Source organism: Procambarus clarkii, chromosome 60 (genome assembly GCF_040958095.1).
Source record: "Procambarus clarkii isolate CNS0578487 chromosome 60, FALCON_Pclarkii_2.0, whole genome shotgun sequence".
NCBI classification, from domain to species: domain Eukaryota; kingdom Metazoa; phylum Arthropoda; class Malacostraca; order Decapoda; family Cambaridae; genus Procambarus; species Procambarus clarkii.
This window is the reverse complement of record NC_091209.1, coordinates 18469480-18489101: the sequence shown is the minus strand read 5'-3', so window position 1 is coordinate 18489101 and position 19622 is coordinate 18469480. Positions and strand designations below refer to the sequence as shown.

The following is a 19622-nucleotide window of genomic DNA, read 5'->3' as shown; positions in this document are numbered from 1 at the left end:
TGAAGACACAGAAAAGCTCGTCCATCAGAGCTGGTTGAAAGGAACACCTACATTCGTTGTGATTCTGTATGGTATAAAGTGTTGAACTTATCCAGGAGTTGGGGGGATGATTTGAACCTGTTCATTTGATTTGATGATTTGAACCTGTTCATCTCACTGATTGCAAGCACTCTGTGGTCGATGGTGAAGCTCATCAGACTGTGTCACCCACCTTGCGTGTGGAACAGTTCTGGATAGAGATATGAGAGATTATATTCCATACAAACTAACAAAAAAGAATGTTTCTAAAATAGAAACCGAGAATTGACGTCATAAAGGTGTGTGTGTGTGTGTGTGTGTGTTTGAGTTCGATACCCAGTCTTCTTCACGCACATTTCCCCAATGAGAAAACTCTCCATAGAGCGGAAACTTGGCCCCACAAACTTATCAGAAAATGGTGGTGCAGAGTTCGGGGACTCGAGGAATTCAGAAGTTATTAAAAGTCTTCACACAACACAAAAAATTGAACTACGTAATACACCGCCAGAAGAGATGGTCTGGTTAATGGCACTCGGGATTGTTATCTGGAGCGGATGGTTAGAGTGTTATGCTTGTATTACCTGGGTCGGTGGGTCATTCCATCGGCAGGAAGAGTCGGGAGGCAGGAATGAATCTGGTCTTGTCCTACAGGCACGATTTATGTCACGAAAGTGTTGACAGAATTGCTCAAGGGGTCAAGGAGCTCCTCATAGGATCCTAGAGCTCCTCATAGGATCCCAGAGCTCCTCATAGGATCCCAGAGCTCCTCATAGGATCCCAGAGCTCCTCATAGGATCCCAGAGCTCCTCATAGGATCCCAGAGCTCCTCATAGGATCCCGGAGCTCCTCATAGGATCCCAGAGCTCCTCATAGGATCCCAGAGCTCCTCATAGGATCCCGGAGCTGCTCCAAGGATCCCAGAGCTACTGTGTAATTAAGGTTCCTGAAGCTTCGGAACCTGTGACTAAGGTTCCGAAGACGACATAAATTCACATTTATTATTGCTTTTGTTTTCATAAGACCTTAGGCTGAGAATTTTTAATTTGCTTTGCTATAATAGTCATTGGAAAGTAATATGTTTTCGCAATAATTAAAAAAAATAACAAAAACCTAGTCTGACTCGAACCACTACCAGAAAGATGTGATCCAGAACTAAGGGGGAAAATAATGGAGGGTTCGAAGTGGGTTATCTTCGCACCATACGCAAGTACGTGAGATTAACAGGACCCTGAAACTATCGGAACGGGTCTGACTCCACAAGAACGAGTTTGGTTGTTAAGGGGGGATGTAAGGCAGTATTGGTGTGGTAATAAGATAATGGGTGAGTAGAACGGTCTGCCAACTAACATGATTCAGAAACTTTTAACAGGTTTCAAGAAATAGATGAGACGAGGTGGATTTAAAAGCGCGTTTTTATAATGACTTAGAGACAAAAATATGCAAATCTACGCGGTCTCCCAGACATGTATTTATATATATATTTTGTTAGAGATTTGTTATGCCAAAATCGGCGGCGATTGTGGAAGGAAGAGTGAGCCGTGTGGTAGAGAGAGATCAGGAGAGGGAAGAGTGAGCCGTGTGGTAGAGAGAGATCAGGAGAGGGAAGAGTGAGCCGTGTGGTAGAGAGAGATCAGGAGAGGGAAGAGTGAGCCGTGTGGTAGAGAGAGATCAGGAGAGGGAAGAGTGAGCCGTGTGGTAGAGAGAGATCAGGAGAGGGAAGAGTGAGCCGTGTGGTAGAGAGAGATCAGGAAGGAAGAGTGAGCCGTGTGGTAGAGAGAGATCAGGAGAGGGAAGAGTGAGCCGTGTGGTAGAGAGAGATCAGGAAGGAAGAGTGAGCCGTGTGGTAGAGAGAGATCAGGAGAGGGAAGAGTGAGCCGTGTGGTAGAGAGAGATCAGGAGAGGGAAGAGTGAGCCGTGTGGTAGAGAGAGATCAGGAGAGGGAAGAGTGAGCCGTGTGGTAGAGAGAGATCAGGAGAGGGAAGAGTGAGCCGTGTGGTAGAGAGAGATCAGGAGAGGGAAGAGTGAGCCGTGTGGTAGAGAGAGATCAGGAGAGGGAAGAGTGAGCCGTGTGGTAGAGAGAGATCAGGAAGGAAGAGTGAGCCGTGTGGTAGAGAGAGATCAGGAGAGGGAAGAGTGAGCCGTGTGGTAGAGAGAGATCAGGAGAGGGAAGAGTGAGCCGTGTGGTAGAGAGAGATCAGGAGAGGGAAGAGTGAGCCGTGTGGTAGAGAGAGATCAGGAGAGGGAAGAGTGAGCCGTGTGGTAGAGAGAGATCAGGAGAGGGAAGAGTGAGCCGTGTGGTAGAGAGAGATCAGGAAGGAAGAGTGAGCCGTGTGGTAGAGAGAGATCAGGAAGGAAGAGTGAGCCGTGTGGTAGAGAGAGATCAGGAGAGGGAAGAGTGAGCCGTGTGGTAGAGAGAGATCAGGAGAGGGAAGAGTGAGCCGTGTGGTAGAGAGAGATCAGGAAGGAAGAGTGAGCCGTGTGGTAGAGAGAGATCAGGAAGGAAGAGTGAGCCGTGTGGTAGAGAGAGATCAGGAAGGAAGAGTGAGCCGTGTGGTAGAGAGAGATCAGGAAGGAAGAGTGAGCCGTGTGGTAGAGAGAGATCAGGAAGGAAGAGTGAGCCGTGTGGTAGAGAGAGATCAGGAGAGGGAAGAGTGAGCCGTGTGGTAGAGAGAGATCAGGAGAGGGAAGAGTGAGCCGTGTGGTAGAGAGAGATCAGGAGAGGGAAGAGTGAGCCGTGTGGTAGAGAGAGATCAGGAGAGGGAAGAGTGAGCCGTGTGGTAGAGAGAGATCAGGAGAGGGAAGAGTGAGCCGTGTGGTAGAGAGAGATCAGGAGAGGGAAGAGTGAGCCGTGTGGTAGAGAGAGATCAGGAGAGGGAAGAGTGAGCCGTGTGGTAGAGAGAGATCAGGAGAGGGAAGAGTGAGCCGTGTGGTAGAGAGAGATCAGGAGAGGGAAGAGTGAGCCGTGTGGTAGAGAGAGATCAGGAGAGGGAAGAGTGAGCCGTGTGGTAGAGAGAGATCAGGAGAGGGAAGAGTGAGCCGTGTGGTAGAGAGAGATCAGGAGAGGGAAGAGTGAGCCGTGTGGTAGAGAGAGATCAGGAGAGGGAAGAGTGAGCCGTGTGGTAGAGAGAGATCAGGAGAGGGAAGAGTGAGCCGTGTGGTAGAGAGAGATCAGGAGAGGGAAGAGTGAGCCGTGTGGTAGAGAGAGATCAGGAGAGGGAAGAGTGAGCCGTGTGGTAGAGAGAGATCAGGAGAGGGAAGAGTGAGCCGTGTGGTAGAGAGAGATCAGGAGAGGGAAGAGTGAGCCGTGTGGTAGAGAGAGATCAGGAGAGGGAAGAGTGAGCCGTGTGGTAGAGAGAGATCAGGAGAGGGAAGCCTTGCATAGCGATGGGGAAGTTGTGTGGAAATTGCAAGGTTTTTGTTGGAAAGTCATAGTGCACAGGACAAAACCATGTTGCTGGTTAGGTTAGGTTTAGTTAAGATGGCTTAAGATAGAATTGGTTTGGCTATTCTACTTTGATAAGGTGTTACGATAGACCCTTGGTTGGGATAGGCTTGACTAAGATTCATTAGGCTGAGTTGGGATAGATTTGGTTAAAATAGCTTATCTATCTAAATAAAATTTAAGACTAGGATAGGTTTGGTTAGGATACTTCTGGTGGACTGTCTAGTATACGACTAGTTGGAATAAATCCTACCAAGGAAATTAACTAATAATTTAGGCTATGGAGGCCGGGCGGCTAACATACCCGCATCATTTTGTCCGCATATTCATATTTTTCTCAGTATCCACATAACCCGGTTGAGAACACACTGGTGCTAACATTACCCTCCGTATAATGAGCCTTACTACAATTGTGTACACGACTGGTGGCGTGGCTGGACTTGGGGGTCAGTATTCCTCCTCTCAGGTTATCATATTCCTTCTCATTGTCTCCTGTCCTGGCGAGGTTATTATCCTCTCTCCTCCACCATTCTCTGTAATTACTGTTGTACAACCCATCCTCCTGTTTACATAGTAATTTGTGTAACTGTGTGCACCGTAGTACAAATATTGACGTACTAAGCAATTGGATAGTAGAATTTTGTTCACTGTATTCACTTATTGTCCGTATAAAATTAGGAAACAAATATTCCTAGGCTTAGCACACCAATAGCACACAATGCTATTCCTTCCTATAGCGCACACAATGTGATATATTAGGCCTCATATAACGTGTATTAGGCCTAGGAAGTAGGGAGCCGGTCGGCCGAGCGGACAGCACACTGGACTTGTGATCCTGTGGTCCTGGGTTCGATCCCAGGCGCCGGCGAGAAACAATGGGCAGAGTTTCTTTCACCCTATGCCCCTGTTACCTAGCAGTAAAATAGGTACCTGGGTGTTAGTCAGCTGTCACGGGCTGCTTCCTGGGGGTGGAGGTCTGGTCTAGGACCGGGCCGCGGGGACACTAAAAAGCCCCGAAATCATGTCAAGATAACCTGAAGAAAGCCGACTGAGTTCCTTCATGTATTTTAATGTGTGGCAATGATGACACTTTTTTACGTTTGCTGCTCCTTATCCTTATCCTCATGCTCCTCCTCCTTATCCTTATTCTTATGCTCCTCCTACTTATTCTCTTCCTTATCCTTCTCCTGCTGCTCCTTCTCTTGCCTTCCCAATCACTTGGGGTGGACGGTAGAGCGACAGTCTGGCATCATACAATCCCCGACCGTCCACAAGTGGTTGGGCACCATTCCTTCCCCCCCCCCCCCCCCCTCCGTCCCATCCCAAACCCTTATCCTGACCCCTTCCAAGTACTAAATAATCGCATTGACTTGGCGGATTCCCCTGGTAGTTCCTTTCTTTTCCACCTCCTCCTCTTCCTCCTCCTCCTCCTGCTCCTCCTCCTCCTCCTCTTCCTCGTCCTCCTCCTCCTCCTGCTCCTCCTCCATTGTCTTCGCATGTGAAAGGTTGAGGGAAGAAGGCTTCCTTCTTCATTAGATAAAAACACGCCTCTACTTGAACAAAACAAGAAGAAAAACAGTGGTTAAAGACCAGCACTTGGACAGATAAAGACCCGCCGCCACCCCTGGCAAAGAAAGACTTCCCGGACTCAACATTACAAATCCCCAAGAAAATGTGTTGTGTCGGTAGTTTGGAAAGTCAAAGAAATAGGAAAAGTTATGGAAGACCATCTAGTATCTGCCTTTACTCTCTCTCTCTCTCTCTCTCTCTCTCTCTCTCTCTCTCTCTCGGGGATTCGCTGTTGGTGGGGGTCGCTTTCTCGCACACGCGTGCACACACGCTAACTCAAATACATATACACACACATAGTTGTATATAGGTTCCTGGGAGTTATACAGCTGTTACGGGCTTCCTGGGGATGTGTGTGTGAGGGAGGGAAATTAGTTAGTAGTTAGTAACAGTTGATTGATTGACAGTTGAGAGGCGGGCCGAAAGAGCAGAGCTCAACCCCCGCAAGCACAACTAGGTGAATACACGCACGCACACACGCGTGCACACACACACACACACACACACACACACACACACACACACACACACACACACACACACACACACACACACACACACACACACACACCCACACACACCCACACACACCCACACACACACACACACACACACACACACACACACACACACACACACACACACACACACACACACACCCACACACACACAGGGGATTGATAGGGTAGATAAAGACAGTCTATTTAACACAAGGGGAACACGCACAAGGGGACACAGGTGGAAACTGAGTGCCCAAATGAGCCACAGAGATATTAGAAAGAACTTTTTTAGTGTCAGAGTGGTTGACAAATGGAATGCATTAGGGGGTGATGTGGTGGAGGCTGACTCCATACACAGTTTCAAGTGTAGACATGACAGAGCCCGATAGGCTCAGGAATCTGTACACCTGTTGATTGACGGTTGAGAGGCGGGACCAAAGAGCCAGAGCTCAACCCCCGCAAACACAACTAGGTGAGTACAACTAGGTGAGTACACACACACACGCACACACGCACATGATTAAAAGTTCCGTTGGCTCTTTTGTATTTTCCAGATTGATATTTTTTTTCTCTAAGAATTTGATGGATTCCAAATTTCACATTATTTTGACGTTCGACTTTTTTTTATCAAGCAAAACACGAGAGATCAGCAGAAAATAATTAGTTGGTTCGTTCTGAATGTGCACGCCGTTCAGACCTGGAAATGTGCACGCCGTTCAGACCTGGAAATGTGCGCGCCGTTCAGATCCACAGTACTTCGGAAAATGAAACAGTATTGAAAACAGATGGAGGAGACAATGTGCGAGGGAGCACTACCATCCAGGCTTCAGAGGTCACCAAATTTGTCCACGAGCACAAAAAAAAATAGCTCAGGTTTTAGTCAAGTGTTTCCCCGGGAACACAAGCCACATATGTGACATTATGTGAGGGTGGTAAGCTTAGAGTCACGACCAGAGGGCCGAGGACGGGCCGAGGACGGGTCGAGGACGGGTCGAGGACGGGCCGAGGACGGGTCGAGGACGGGCCGAGGACGGGTCGAGGACGGGCCGAGGACGGGTCGAGGACGGGTCGAGGACGGGTCGAGGACGGGTCGAGTCGTCCTCACGCAGTTAGGTACTTCCTAGGTAGCCTGGTGGGGGCGGGTTCATGTGTTGTCCTCGTTAGGGTGTAACAGTTTAAGGTTAATGTGGTTGTTTTAGGTTATGAACAAGTTGTAAAAAAAGAACGACTGGACCTGAAACTGATATGAAAACATATGAGGAAGTTAGTTTCTCAGTCAGTAGACCAGAGTTTACTTAAATTCTGATCTCTGGAATAAAAGTATACTTGTAGATTACCACCTAAGGTAGATGGTTGCCTTACTGAGCCAGGCGGGGAGTGGGTAGGGCCTTAAGGTCAGCACCGAGACCCAGCCTGCCACCTTCACCCCCATGGGGTGGTTCCCGCCAGGGGTCACCCCTCCTGCCCGCGCCGCCGGCCTCCTGTCCCCGACGCCATCATCCCCGTCAAGGAGCTGGTGTCCGTCAACACCCGCGGAGACGAGCACCACGCGCCGTCAGCAGACGTTATGTTCTTAAATAACTGTTTGCTGATTACTTTAATGTTCGGTGTGATTGATGATTGATGAAGATTAAGCCACCCAAGAGGTGGCACGGGCATGAATAGCCCGTAAGTGGTGGCCATTTTGAGCCATTTCCAGTATCAAGAGATGATACTGGAGATCTGTGGCGGAGCGACTGCACCCTGCGTGACGGGAGATGTCTTCTGGACCAAATGGTGGTTCGGTGTGTGTGTGTTGAGGCATTTATACTGTGCCAGGAGCATGGTCATAGGTATAGTACGGGTGTGAGGTACACCAGCCCTGACCACCACCACCACCACCACACTCACCACGTCAACCCTGGCTAGGACCCTCATTTGGTTGCTAGAGTAAACATGTAAAGCTCTTCCACCCACATGCAGCGACTTATATTTTACCCTTCCCGGGTCACTTCCCTCCACGGGTGACGCTATACTTATTCAAAAGTATAAGAGTATTGCCTACTCTTTTACCTCCTTCTCTTCCCCCTCTCATACTCCGTCCTACTCTCCACTCGACCCCTCCACTCATTGACCCTAACCGAACCCCTTCACTCACCAATTACCTGGCACCCCCCCCCCCTCAACACCCTCCAACCCCCCCCCCCCCCCGCCCCCCCCCCCCCAGGGCAGGTGCCCATCACCTCCCCGCAGGTGGGAGCCGTCACCTGTGATTCAGAGCAACATATTCACTTTAACTGACCTGATCATGCAAGCCTTGTGTGGCCTCTTCCCCCCTCCCTCCCTCCCCTCTTGCCTCCCCTCCCTGGCTCACCCTATTCTCTCCAGTCCTCTCCTTTGATCACCCTATTCTCTCTGTTTTATCTCCCTATTCTTTCTCCCTCCCAGCATCTTTTGATCTCCCTATTTTCTCCCTTTTCCCAGCTCCAAGCTCCATTGCTCTCCCTATCTGTGTCTCTCCCTGCTTCCTTAGTCACCCTATTTTTGCCCCCCCCAGCTGGGTCTCTTATTTCTCAGTCCCCCCTTTCGACACCCTACTGGCTCAGTTTTCTGATATTGGCACCTTGAACTATTTAGAGAGTGGAGTTGAATTCATTTAACCCCCGTGCAATTCAGTCTTGACTCTCCATTACTTGGAGCACGGATCAACCAGCCACGAACCGTCCAAAACCTGTCACGTCCAGTTCCCCTGATGCACACTGTTGTCCCCCCCCCCCACCAGGGGTTACTGTTACCCTGGGGTTTGTCTCTTACCCTTGTCCCATGCTAATGTCTCCCAGTTGACCAGACCACACACTAGAAGGTGAAGGGACGACGACGTTTCGGTCCGTCCTGGACCATTCTCAAGTCGATTGTGAATTGAGTTCATACTTTAGCTACGTTATTGTGACTCATCGCCTGTTAATAAATAAATAAATAAATGTTTATTTAGGTAAGGTACATACATACAAGAAATTTTTACAAAGATTGGTTGACTTATAGGTAGAGCTAGTACATACAATGCCTAAAGCCACTATTACGCAAAGCGTTTCGGGCATGAAAATGTCTCCCCCCTTCGCTAGGTAGTACTCTCAGTACTTCCAACAGGTGGTAGTACCCTCTAAGCCGGCCACAGGTAGCAGCACAGCCCCTCCACACCCCTCCCTCAAGAGGAGAAAATAACCAGGTCTCCCCCTTCTCAACATTGTATTCTAATGGCCAGTTTGTGCAAATCTGCGGTTTGGGACTTAATTTAATTCGTTTTTCTCTGTAATGTTGTGGCTTGGACGACATCTCGCGTTACTGAAAGTGGTTGTGTTGTTAAGCGGGCACTGCTGTAGTTGGGGCTTGTTTCTTTGGTCGTTTGCTGGGTCAGATGGTTACATATACACATTGTATGTGTGTATGTGTATACACACACAGCCCCATCCTGGGCCTGTGTTGTCACTTGTGTATGGGGTCTCTCTCTCTCTCTCTCTCTCTCTCTCTCTCTCTCTCTCTCTCTCTCTCTCTCTCTCTCTCTCTCTCTCTCTCTCTCTCTCTCTCTCTCTCTCTCTCTCTCTCTCTCTCTCTCTCTCTCTCTCTCTCTCCCCCCCCAACGTAAAGTCATGATGGAGGCAGGCGCTAATGGTAACTCCTGCGTCTCCATGGTAACCTAATCCAGGAGGAAATGAAAGACTGAAGAAACTATTTTTCCATGGTGTTTTTACGCTTGTCCGCGCGCATTTTCTCCCGCTTACAGATGCAGCATCTCCAGGGACGACAGTACGCTTTTAGCAGGACATAAAGGTGGGCTGAGGAAGGCCGTATGCACACCTGCGGAAGCTGTCTCTCCTGATCCAATCTTCTCTCAGCAGCTCATCTGTCTCTTTACCTCCTTTTGGGGTTTATTATAATTGAATGTATGGATTTTGCCTCCAAAATTTCTGATTTTTGGTGTCGATTACCCACGTGACACTTTGTTCTGCTCTCGTTCCTTAGTCATAATTTGTCTTTGTAAAACATTTCATCCTGGAGCCGGTCGGCCGAGCGGACAGCACGCTGGACTTGTGATCCTGTTGTCCTGGGTTCGATCCCAGGCGCCGGCAAGAAACAATGGGCAGAGTTTCTTTCACCCTATGCCCCTGTTACCTAGCAGTAAAATAGGTACCTGGGTGTTAGTCAGCTGTCACGGGCTGCTTCCTGGGGGTGGAGGCCTGGTCGAGGACTGGGCCGCGGGGACACTAAAGCCCCGAAATCATCTCAAGATAACCTCAAGATAAGAAGATCCTGCAGGCGATGAGTCACAATAACGTGGCTAAAGTATGTTGACCAGACCACACACTAGAAGGTGAAGGGACGACGATAATCGACTTGAGAATGGTCCAGGACGGATCAAAACGTCGTCGTCCCTTCACCTTCTAGTGTGTGGTCTGGTCAACATTTCATCCTGCACTTTGTATGTCGTGATCATGTCAGGAAAGAATGCAATAGTGGGGAAGGAAGGAAATAGGGAAAAGGGGAGAGGGATGAGAGTCAAAGTGAAGGAGATGATAAAGATATTCTACAAAGTTGTAAGAATAGGTAAAGTTTAGAGCATAGGGGATAATATTGCAGCTATGATGAAGCGACAATGGTGCCGTGAGCTGGGAGGCAGCATCGGGCATCGAACGCGGTGTCGACTCTACACCACAATATCCAGGCAGCAAGCTCACCAATATGGCCTAACTTGTTGGGGGGGGGGGCAGGTTATAATGATCCAATCAGACCTGATAACGCCAAGTTATCTCGAGAGGTTAACAGTAGTTTACCAGTAGGCTATAGTGAAGCGACCTCATCAACCCGCTATCTCCTCTACTGCGGCATGAGACAGACATAAACAAAACACGCCCTCGTGGTGTAAACACAGTTTTCATTCAGGAAATGAACACGAACCCCTCGGACACCACCACAGTGACCACACCACCACAGTGGTTGGTTGTCACTGTGGTAGAGGTTGCTACAAGTCTTCCCCCCGGATAATACCAATTAATCCTCGAGGGATTAATTGGTGTTGGAGAACCATGTTGATCAAATCACACACTAGGAAGTGAAGGGACGACGACGTTTCGGTCCGTCTTGGACCATTCTCAAGTCGATTGTGGTAAATATTGTGGGTCGATAGCCACCATCACAATCGACTTGAGAATGGTCCAGGACGGACCGAAACGTCGTCGTCCCTTCACTTTCTAGTGGTCTGGTCAACATATTTCAGCCACGTTATTGTGACTCCTTCGGAGAATGGTTCCCCATATGCAGACAACAGGAGAATGGTTCTCACCTGGTTCTCACCTGGTTCTCACCTGGTTCTCACCTGGTTCTCACCTGTCATGCAAGAAGTATTACCGAGTGTGTGTGACCCCGGTGCACACCACTTCATTATTCACTCAACGAGACCGACTGATGCTGACAGGAGCCATATTGCACAACTGCTTGACAAGGCGCCATGTATCACCCTTCTCAACACCGGAGAGGCCGCGCACAAACGGCTTGGCACAATTAACTTTTGCTCTCACATCAATTGTACTCTGGCCCAGATGTGAAGATGACCCAGAACATCCAGCAACAATTATGCTTCACACACACACTTCAGTAGTTGAAACAATGCTGGTCCCACGTGCAGCGGAGGTGCAGCACGCACAGTGCCATTTGGGCACAGTTTTGAATGAACTGCAAAGCTTTTGTGCATTAACTCCGCTCAGACAGGACTTGACGGAGCCAGCCCGCGGGTCAACCAATATACAAACTATTGGTTTTACAATGATGAGGTCGGAGGAACCTACAAATAAATCCAATGGACGAAAATAGACTAGTTAATCATGGGCGACTAGAGTTGCTCAACTCTGGCTGAGTATACCAGTTTAGGTACTCTGTAGAGTTGGTATACTGGCTATACACCGGGTATAGTGACTGGTCGACCACCACATACTTAAAATACTAATTACTCCTCCAAATGACAATGCTGGCAAGGCTACTTGAGGAAGGGTCGTTAAGGTGTGTCAGTGACACTGGCAGAACACCTGGAACAACCAGAGACAATCACCACTACAGAATTACTGCACCAAATCAGCCTGACCTAACCCCCCCCACCCCGCTACCATTACCATCACCCCACCATAACAACCCATTAACCCCCCCCCCTAACTATCTACTCCACATTGGTAACAGTGATCCGCGGCGCACAAGTCTATTCCCAGAACCTCTTTGCTTGGGCCCTCGACGATCTGCCGTGTTATCTTTCTCTTATGGGACTAATTGTCTTTAAGGGATCGAAGTTTAGATTATCTTGAGGTTATCTTGAGATGATTTCGGGGCTTTAGTGTCCCCGCGGCCCGGTCCTCGACCAGGCCTCCACCCCTAGGAAGCAGCCCGTGACAGCTGACTAACACCCAGGTACCTATTTTACTGCTAGGTAACAGGGGCATAGGGTGAAAAAAACTCTGCCCATTGTTTCTCGCCGGCGCCTGGGATCGAACCCAGGACCACAGGATCACAAGTCCAGCGTGCTGTCCGCTCGGCCGACCGGCTCCAGGGTTAGATGTTTAGACGTTTATATACACGTTCCTGTAATACACTGTTGTCGGTGCAACTCAGATATACCGAGGTAATTAGTTGCAATTGACGTTATAACCAGCTGTTTGTTGAAGTCAATTCAGCACATTCAGTTCTCCTTTAGGCGTAACATCACGGGATTGGTTCATGGCAATGTTGAAGCGGAATTACTGTTTTTATTGTTAGGTTTTCGGGGGAGTCCAGGATTGTTCTCGGTACATTAACAACACGAGCTGGGGGGTCACCTGGCCTGGGGGAGGGTCACCTGGCCTGGGGGAGAGTCACCTGGCCTGGGGGAGGGTCACCTGGCCTGGGGGGGGAGGGTCACCTGGCCTGGGGGGGAGGGTCACCTGGCCTGGGGGAGGGTCACCTGGCCTGGGGGAGGGTCACCTGGCCTGGGGGAGGTCACCTGGCCTGGGAGGAGGTCACCTGACCTGGGGAGAAGTCACCTGGTCAGGTCGCTGCCTTGTTTTTAATGCTAATAATGCTCCGTGGTATGTGTTGAGAGATGAAAGAGGGGTCGATGGTTGTGTTGTCATGGCGGCTCCCATACAGTGTTGGTACATAATTACTGACCATAGTCAGGTGAACAACACCTGCCACTCAGTTATAACCTGCACTCCTTGCCTGGAGTGCAAGCTCCACTTGAACAGTGGCAAGTAGGTCAATGGTGTTTTGACCCCTGTGGTGTGAGGGTGGGGAGCTGGGTGTGAGGGTGGAGAGCTGGGTGTGGTGTGAGGGTGGAGAGCTGGGTGTGGTGTGAGGGTGGGGAGCTGAATGTGAGGGTGAACGATGGCTTCCTCATAGTTCATGAGGCGTCGAGGAAGGGTAGTTACGGTCCTCCAACCACTGGTCGGGTCGTTAGTCACAATTTAGACGCCAGATTTTGTATGACCTGTTTCAGCCCTCAGATTTTTATATATATGATTAATTTCATTAATTAAAACAATTAGCTTAGATCTTAACTTTCACTTGAATTAAAAATATGATATTTTTGTGATTAAATCAGAGAAACCCCGGTTTGGGATTCGAATGCGAATTGGAAAGTCGCCTGGCTGTTTAGCTTTAATGCCCACCAGATGATAGATACACAGTTTCAAGTGTAGATATGATAGAGCCCAATAGGCTCAGAAACCTGTTCATTAGTTGATTGACAGTTGAGAGGCGGGACCAAAGAGCCAGAGCTCAACCCCCGCAAGCACAACTAGGTAAGTACAGATCTGTCAGTATTCATAACTACTGATGAATGACTTGACAATTACGCAACTCTTATCGCGTCTCGTACCAGTATCACTAACTTTAAAAAGTCAGTGTTATAAATACGACTCTAAACAACGGATTGGACTGTTCGGTTATTCTCAAAAATAGCATTCGAACATGATGTTTTTAAATGTTTTTTGGAAACTTTGTTAATTTTGGGTTACGTGCGAAATATCTCCGTTTTCCCTTATGTGGTAAATTTATTTATAAAATTCTAAATTTAAAAATTCAGATATTTGCAATGAAAAGTGTACATACTTTGTTATTAATCCTTCAAGAAGCTACAGTGAGTAGATATTAAGCACAGTTGGTTAGACTAGATGATAAATATAGTACATGGAAGCAAGTACTGCCACAGTTCACTGACAGGTACTTCGTTCTGATCGGTAGTTAGTAGTTAGGTTACATCAGCCTCGTCTTAATTGTTACTTTGTAACGATAACAGCTTTCCCTGTTCTCAATCTTCATCTGAACCCCTCCTCTCTTCCCTCTACCCTTTCCCTCTCTCTCTCACCCTCCCTCTACCCCCCTTCCCTCTCTCTCTCACCCCTCCCTCTACCCCTTCCCTCTCTCTCTCACCCTCCCTCTACCCCTTCCCTCTCTCTCTCACCCTCCTTCTACCCCTTCCCTCTCTCTCTCTCTCACCCTCCCTCTACCCCCTTCCCTCTCTCTCTCACCCTCCCTTCCTTCCTTCCTCCTTATCCCTTCTTCGTCGTAGATAAACCGCGCTGAGTCACTAATCAATATTTCTCTTCTGTAAACTGTGAGCTATTTATATCTTGCTAAACTCCGTTGTTGCAAGATATGAGATGCAACCATTGTGCTTAAAATGCCACCATTCACACCCGCCCTGACGTGAGACTGCAAAAGGTATATTTAATTTATGTTCATATCTTAATTATTTGTAACGAGGTTGAAATTTCGGTCTATTTGGATCACTATACATTGGTCTGGGCATAACAGATGGCGCTCGGTAGAGCTCTGAGGTCATTAATGCCGTCATACCCACTACCCATGCCCTGGAACTTGTTGCAACTATCAAGAGATAAACTGTGATTCCACACAGTGAAGATCCTGACGGACTCTCACCCATAGATTTCAAAAGCTGACACGAATTTTTAAATGCAATGTTGATTTTGTCACTGAAAACGCAAGAAACAGAAGAAGGGGGCTGTGTTGATCAGGAACTTGATCAGCTCTGCTAGTTTAGCACAGCCCTCCTGGCCCCTCTGCTAGTGTAGCACAGCACTTCTGGCTCCTCTGCTAGTGTAGCACAGTTCCTCTGGTTCATATTCCAGATGCTTTTAGCATCATACTAGATCTTGCTCTGGTATGAAGTCATAACCCACCAAAGGTCACATCTCTTCACTTCCTCCTTGAAGAAGCACTCAATAACCACTGACCTTCACTCTCAACCACTGTTCCTCGCATGACTCGGGACGTAGGAAGCTAACAGGAAAGTGAACAAATCCACAAGGGCCGTGACGAGGATTCGAGCCTGCGTCCGGGAGCATCCCAGACACTGCCTTAATCGACTGAGCTACGACAGGGTTAAATCTCTGTGACTTAAAATAGTCTTAACAGGGAAGTGCCTGCTTGACCCCAGAGAGTCAGCGTCAGCCAATGGGGTTCCTCGTGGAAGTGGTTACCACCTGTGGATGTAAACATTGCCAGCTGGTACCTTGGTACCTGCAATAGTTATGAGGTTGGGGTACTAATTGTTCATCTGGGTCATGTCTTTAACACTCACTCACTCACTCACTCACTCACTCACTCACTCACTCACTCACTCGCTCTTCTTGAGGGGACCGTAATAGTAGCAATGGTAATGATTGTCCAGCCCATTGAATAATGGCATCTCCCGGCACTCTTGTAAATATTGGGAAATGGAAATTTGAAAACTTCCATTATTTTTTCAATGCACTCTTTTAATAAGTTATAATTAAATTCATCAAAGGGACACTAATTTTTTTTTTATTTTCATTCAATTTTTCTCAACTGGTTGTTATATTTTCCTTATTATACTGGCACATTATGTTAATGTTTTCATGGGTGTATATATGTAGATGTTTGTTGACCTTATATATATATATATATATATATATATATATATATATATATATATATATATATATATATATATATATGCAGAATGACACATTGAATGGAAGGGAGTTATGTCATAGTGCTTTCGAATCCAGATGTGTCTCTCTCTCTCTCTCTCTCTCTCTCTCTCTCTCTCTCTCTCTCTCTCTCTCTCTCTCTCTCTCTCTCTCTCTCTCTCTCTCTCTCTCTCTCTCTCTCTCCACTGGACAAACCGCACCTATTTTCTACGAATACCTTCCCGGAGATGGCCTGCGAATTTGTGTTTTCGGTGTGACTGACAGCCGTTCACTGCTATCCAATTTCGAAGCTCAGGTGGTTTCAGGAACACTGTGTGATCTAATGTTTTTGTTGTGTAAGGTCAGATGTCAGTATTGGGAGCCGATGGCGGTAGATATATGGAGAAGAAAACGGTGTGTGGGAATTATCTTGGGGGGAAAGTAGTTTGGGAAAGTCCTTCTTGAGGTTATCTTGAGATGATTTCGGGGCTTTAGTGTCCCCGCGGCCCGGTCGTCGACCAGGCCTCCACCCCCAGGAAGCAGCCCGTGACAGCTGACTAACTCCCAGGTACCTATTTACTGCTAGGTAACAGGGGCATTCGGGGTGAAAGAAACTTTGCCCATTTGTTTCTGCCTCGTGCGGGAATCGAACCCGCGCCACAGAATTACGAATCCTGCGCGCTATCCACCAGGCTACGAGGCCCCGAGGCTCCTTGGGGAAAGTCTGAGAAGAAAATTGTTCAGCCTTTTAGTTTCGTAAGGAAAAAGTTATTTTTTCTCAGTCGAGACTTTTATTATGGCAATGTATTTGTTTTGTGTGTTTTTGTATTGGTCTGTAATATGTATTTTGTGTATATAATAGCCTACATATATCAGTATATATTTAAATATAATTTGTCTTTCTACAGGTATGTTGCATGGGAGCTGCTGACAGCAACAAAGCAGGGAAATATATGCTTTGATAAGCCATCTTACAGTAAGTAAACTAAATGTTGCTAAACAGTGAACAAAGTGTTTACATATCAGAACCATTGTATCATTAATGTTGGCCCAAGTCTCTCTGTGAAACACTTGGGGTGAGGTTCAGGTTCGGTCACACCACCAATATAGTGAGGTGGAACCCAGATTCATGAAGCAGTTACGCAAGTACTTACGAACGTGTACATCTTTCCTCAAACTTTGACGGCTTTGGTTACATTTATTAAACAGTTTACAAGCATGAAAACTTCCCATTCAACTGTTGTTATTGTTATAAACAGCCTCCTGGTGCTTCGGAGCTCATTAACTCTCTCAGGTATTCATACTCACGGTAATTACTCTCGGGTATTCATACTCTCGGTAGTAACTCTCAGGTATTCATACTCAGGTATTCAAGTATCAACCTTGTATTGTATGACACAACTTCATTCATTCATTCAGTAATGCATGAAAAAATGAAGTAAGGGTGATATAAGGACCAGGAGTGTGTTGGCACCTCGCTGAGAGTGACATGGGTGAGTAGAGTGACTAGGACCGTGTACTTGCTATGGGTGGCTGGTGGCTTAAGTGCCTTCGTATTGAACGTATTGTCAAAGCTGAGGAACGTCAAATATCGCCATAAGCTCCCTAACTCGCTTGGCCTCATTAACATAACAGATTTTACCTTCACCGAGATTCAATAACTAAAACTTGATAAAGTTCAACAAATCCTCTGGGTTTTATGCTGCCTCCAAAGTTCGCACGGCCATGAAAGCTTCTTTGGGGTCTGAAAGTTCCTGAGAACGCTGAAGTTCGCCTGAGCTTCGACCCCCGGAAGAACACTAAGCTCTTTGAAACGCCGGAAAACCATTTATTGCCTCTTTCCCAGAGTTGCTTCAAGTTTTGGGCCACACATCAACGGTGGAGTTTCTTGCTTGCCTGAACCCCGTGGCTACCTCGAAGGGTTCGACTCCCTACATCTCTACCCTCTATGAGGATTTACAGGCCACCAATACAGTAATCACAGGCTTGTGGCCTTTCTCTACCCCTCGAGGGAATGCAATGCACTGATCATCAGTATTTATATTGCAAGATGTCATGTCTTTCCCCACTCACGTGGGTGACCCCTGCACATGGGCGCTGTGTGGTTCCCCACCTCCTCGGATGGGCAGCTCCGTTAACAAGGGTCAACATAGGTCTATACCGACTGTGATCAAGTATTGTTAGCAACACTAATAGCTGGAAATGGCAGTGGACCGATATATAAGTATAAAAACCAAATTTACGACAATAATTTGTAACAAGAGAGGAAACCAAATTGTTAGTGACATTTTGGTTAGAAAAACAGCAGTGAATGGTTGTCTAGGCCAACTGGAATCAACAGTCAGCTGAACATTTTGCAAATATGATGCATTTTCATATTTGGAAAACTGGGACAAATTATGTGATGAAACAGCGAAGGCTTCGGGTACATTTATCCAGGACACAGGTGTGGTATTAGCAGCGTCAAGGGTGGGACAGTTTTGTAAACTTTCCTGAATTCGAACCACAATTCTACCATCGCGGCATCCATCACCCCGGCAACCATCACCCCGGCAACCATCACCCCGGCAACCATCACCCCGGCAACCATCACCCCGGCAACCATCACCCCGGCAACCATCACCCCGGCAACCATCACCCCAGCAACCATCACCCCAGCAACCATCACCCCGGCAACCATCACCCCAGCAACCATCACCACGGCAACCATCACCCCGGCAACCATCACCCCGGCAACCATCACCCCGGCAACCATCACCCCGGCAACCATCACCCCGGCAACCATCACCCCGGCAACCATCACCACGGCAACCATCACCCCAGCAACCATCACCCCAGCAACCATCACCACGGCAACCATCACCCCGGCAACCATCACCCCAGCAACCATCACCCCGGCAACCATCACCCCGGCAACCATCACCCCGGCAACCATCACCACGGCAACCATCACCCCAGCAACCATCACCCCAGCAACCATCACCACGGCAACCATCACCCCAGCAACCATCACCCCGGCAACCATCACCCCGGCAACCATCACCCCGGCAACCATCACCACGGCAACCATCACCACGGCAACCATCACCCCAGCAACCATCACCCCGGCAACCATCACCCCGGCAACCATCACCCCGGCAACCATCACCCCAGCAACCATCACCCCGGCAACCATCACCCCGGCAACCATCACCCCGGCAACCATCACCCCGGCAACCATCACCCCAGCAACCATCACCCCAGCAACCATCACCCCGGCAACCATCACCCCGGCAACCATCACCCCGGCAACCATCACCCCAGCAACCATCACCCCGGCAACCATCACCCCAGCAACCATCACCCCGGCAACCATCACCCCGGCAACCATCACCCCGGCAACCATCACCCCGGCAACCATCACTCCAGCAACCATCACCCCAGCAACATAAGCACACAGGGCCGAAGGAGGAGAGGGTAAGGCATCAAAGGGAGAGAGGGAGGATGGGGAGGACGGTAAAATTGTCAGCGAGCTGAAGCCAATAGTAGTCACTCATATTGTTCCCTACACCTGCGTCCCCCCCCCCCTCTCTCTCTCTCTCTATTTGGGCTGGACGGTACAGCGACGGTCTCGCTTCATGCAGGTCGGCGTTCAATCCCCGATCGTCCAAGTGGTTGGGCACCATTCCTTCCCACCCGTGGCATCTCAAATCCTTATCCTGACCCCTTCCCAGTGCTATATAGTCTTAATGGTTTGACGCTTTGACCCTTGATAATTCCCTTCCCTCTCTCTCTCTCTCTCTCTCTCTCTCTCTCTCTCTCTCTCTCTCTCTCTCTCTCTCTCTCTCTCTCTCTCTCTCTCTCTCTCTCTCTCTCTCTCTTTCTTTCTCTTCCTCACTATATAAGCTCATCATATCACTGGCCCCTCAGCGTCTAAAGTCACTATACGGTCAAACGTTCCCCTCTTATCTTATCCCAAAAATACCAGAAGAAAAACACATTGTGAATAAAACATAATAAAGGGGTTACGTAAGTGGAAGAAAGAGTAAAGATAATGGAGGGTAAAAATTGAGAGATGGAGGGAGAGGGAGAAGGATGAGATGGATTAAGAGGAAGGAAGAGTGGTGGTATTGTTTATCTTGCTGAGGTGGTGGGCCCCAGGTG

The 19622-nt window shown here is 48.3% G+C and overlaps 2 protein-coding genes across 2 annotated transcripts in view; both read left to right on the top strand.

Annotated features, from left to right (window-relative positions):
- Window positions 1-19622, top strand: part of cac (calcium voltage-gated channel subunit cacophony) — a 749704-nt gene that overhangs the window by 96324 nt on the left and 633758 nt on the right. The window lies entirely within an intron of this gene.
- Window positions 10160-18910, top strand: LOC138353901 (uncharacterized PPE family protein PPE24-like). Its single transcript, XM_069307319.1, has 3 exons — window positions 10160-10167; window positions 16388-16455; window positions 18123-18910. Exons 1-3 carry the CDS (start codon window positions 10160-10162, stop codon window positions 18908-18910), a joined length of 864 nt encoding a protein of 287 aa, XP_069163420.1.

Excerpts from the sequence above, each read along its gene's own strand:
- LOC138353901 (XM_069307319.1), top strand. Across the intron at positions 16,456-18,122 it reads CTTTGATAAGCCATCTTACA|CAACCATCACCCCAGCAACC; the intron begins GTAAGTAAACTA and ends CCATCACCCCAG.